The sequence below is a fragment of the Glycine max genome, chromosome 8 (genome assembly GCF_000004515.6).
Source record: "Glycine max cultivar Williams 82 chromosome 8, Glycine_max_v4.0, whole genome shotgun sequence".
In the NCBI taxonomy this organism is placed as follows: Eukaryota; Viridiplantae; Streptophyta; class Magnoliopsida; order Fabales; family Fabaceae; genus Glycine; species Glycine max.
In genome coordinates, this window is record NC_038244.2 from 3,578,658 (window position 1) to 3,581,795 (window position 3,138).

Consider the following 3,138-nt stretch of genomic DNA (forward strand, 5'->3'; position numbering starts at 1 on the left):
GCCTATTGGAGAATTTCTACATTCACGAATTTAGAGTTACTTATTTTAAATGGTTAACAGTTTTCATAGAAAAGTTTTCAATATTTATTAGTTATTTAATATCTTAATAAATTTTAGAATATTTATTATAAAACTAAGAACGAATAAATTTTTATTATAATTTATTTTAAATATGAAATCAGTAAATTTTAACTACCATCAAATGCAACTGCTACTTTATATTTTTTTAAAAATAATAAAGAATTCAACATTTTTATTTCATTTAATATTTTATACAAAATATTATTTGAGTTCAATTTATATACCCTAAAATATTTTTACATAAACATGAATAAAAATCTACTTTATCATCAAATTATATTACGTATGTTTGGACACGTAATACAGTAAAAAAAATGTCTGGACACGTACACGTCCAATACTTATGTATAAGAACCAAATTACATCAAATTTGTTCAATAACATAGAACCGACATTGATTTACTATTTACTACTTGTTTTTATTCATTGGAAAGAAAATATATATTTAATTTGATTAAAATTAAATCCAATTGTGTAAAAAAAAATCAAATCAATTTGATGCAATCCAATAAATACCACAAGGTCTCCTAAAACAAACAAATGAATAAACACCCCTAACTATTAGCATGTATCTTAAAGTTTTATTAGTTACTATAAGATTGGCATAAAAGTTTAAGATATAAAGTAAAAAGTTTAAGATTGCATTTTGGCTTTTGAGAGAATTAACTGCTTTGTGCTTCTTCGCTTATAAATGTATCTTCAACATTCTAGAAATTGTTCTAAGATAGAAACAATAATAAGTTAGGTTCACGTAAGACAAAATTAGAGGTGGTTGGAAGTTGGAAGGAGGGTTTGTACTTGATTGATCATTGCAGGATTCACACCCAAGTGCATTGTGCTTATAAATTCTGAGTATATTTGATAAACCATAAGACAGACAGACACAAGAAGAAGGGCTTGAAAACGAAATTATTTAACTCTTGGAAGTCTAGTCGTAAGTTCTATAAGTGTGTAAATTAAATTGAATTGCAATTCCATATTTATCTACAATTCTGTTCCTCTCCCTAAATCAATCCTCTGTATAACAACTCTCAATGTTTGAAGATTCAAAATCTTGGCAATCTGACCTAGGCCCACCTAGACTAAATTGTTTTAAAACTTAGAGAATCATCCGATGCTGTATAAATCTTCTTTTCGTTGTTGTGAAGACACGATTCTTTGAACCAGTATATCTAATGCTTCCTTCATCCACCAATGCTGACAAACTTCTCTAGCTTCAGCAACAGTCATCTGCAAAAAGTGACCACAAAAAAAAAATTAGGAAAATTTGCAAATTACGTGTTTTAAAAAATCAATTAATATGTGCAAAGAGTAAGAGTGGGGCCCAAACATACCCATATTCTTCTCCGTAGATTTTTCTCGGGCCATATATCAAGTTGTTCCTTGACAAACATGGGGAACATGTGTCCTTCATAGTATATGCCATATCTTTTGCTAATGAAATTCCATTGCCCCAGTTCACGCTGCATATGAATAACAAAATTATACCTCAATCATTTGAAGCAAAAAGAAGAAAAAACAAACAAACAAACAAAAGATATGAAGAAAATATATACCTCAATCATTCCCATTACTCCTGCTTCTTCAAGGGATTCCCTATAAGCTGCTTCTTCTACGGATTCATCAAGTTCCCATCCTCCCTGAGATCAGATCATGAATAGGATGTTAATTAATGTTGTACGAAATTAATTGACCATTGAATACCAAATTGAGCATATATGTTCAAATGAAATGATATATTCATAACAAAAGTACCTTAGGGAACATCAATCCTTGACCTTTCTGTGAACTAACCACTAGTACTTCCAATTCGTTGCTCATTTTACCCTCTATGTCTTGTTTATATCTATAAGGTATGCACCTGCGGAAATGGACATTATAATAACCGAATCAATTAAGGAAACAAAGAAAATAAATGATTGATTGCGCCGAATATATATACACAAGATTACACGTACAACATGCATATCCATGATAGAGTAATCGGGAGCCAAAACAAAAAGTGAGCCTGTACATAAAATATATAGATATTTGGATCTATATATTATGACCCTTTTCGAAGGCAAAACAAAAAATCGGGAGATACATAGAAAAAGTGAGCCACCAGGGACCTACCAATTAACTCCTATTGAAAATTAATTGACCCAAGTGAAAAACAAAATGAAACATTAATTTCGCAGACGCAATAAGACACAATAGCGACCGAACTCACCCAACAACTTGCCGGCCACCCATGTTGTTGTACCTCTGCAATTCCCTTCCCGAGCGAGATACCAAGCAAGCCATCTTTCAATTAAATTGAAGGAAAGAAAACTCAAACAACCCACAAAGGAAGCAAGAATGGAAAAGAGAGTTTAGAGGAGAGAAGAAGAGTAGAGGGATGAAAATAATTAAGTTAATTAGCTATAGATATGATTATGATTATCGATCTGTATGATTAGTTGGAGACGTAAGAGAATAAAGGGTGGAGATAAAGAGTGACAAGAGGAACCTATATATAGAATATAAGCGTTGAGAATTTTGGGTGTTATAAGCAAGCAAACCATATGAAACGCGTAATTGTCGCCTTCCTCGAGCCCCACGTATCTTTAAACGCAAATCAAATACATTAATTTAATAATGAAAAGTTGTTAATGGGCGAAATACATTATATATAATAATATAATAATGGAAGAAATATATTGAATAAGAAAAATGTTAAGTTCACACTTTTTTTTATTTTAATCCTCTCATTCATAGAAAGTCATATTTATTTTAAAGTCCTATCGATAGAGAAGTAAAATCTAATTAACATATTATTTTAAATATAATTTTTTATTTGTTAAAATTTATTATAAATCATAAAATTCAGTAGGTCTTATATTTTATTTAATGACTCTCTCCTTATTTTATACTACTAAATACGATTTAATCAATAAAAAAAATGTCTATAAAATAATGTGTTAAAAGAATATATTGTTAACATATCATATATAATAAAATAAAAATGAGATTGAAGATTATCTGTGGTTTCGCCAACTAATTATTTACATTTGGCGTGGAATATTTGCATTGCGT

At 29.7% G+C, this 3,138-nt stretch overlaps 1 protein-coding gene across 1 annotated transcript; it reads right to left on the minus strand.

Annotated features, from left to right (window-relative positions):
• Nucleotides 1–748: 748 nt before the first annotated feature.
• LOC100527186 (nudix hydrolase family protein) lies at nt 749–2,574 on the minus strand. Its single transcript, NM_001249221.2, has 5 exons — nt 2,294–2,574; nt 1,837–1,942; nt 1,638–1,721; nt 1,416–1,544; nt 749–1,311 (listed from the first exon to the last, which is right to left on the minus strand). Exons 1-5 carry the CDS (start codon nt 2,365–2,367, stop codon nt 1,189–1,191), a joined length of 516 nt encoding a protein of 171 aa, NP_001236150.1. The 5' UTR covers nt 2,368–2,574; the 3' UTR covers nt 749–1,188.
• Between the last annotated feature and the right edge of the window lie 564 nt (nt 2,575–3,138).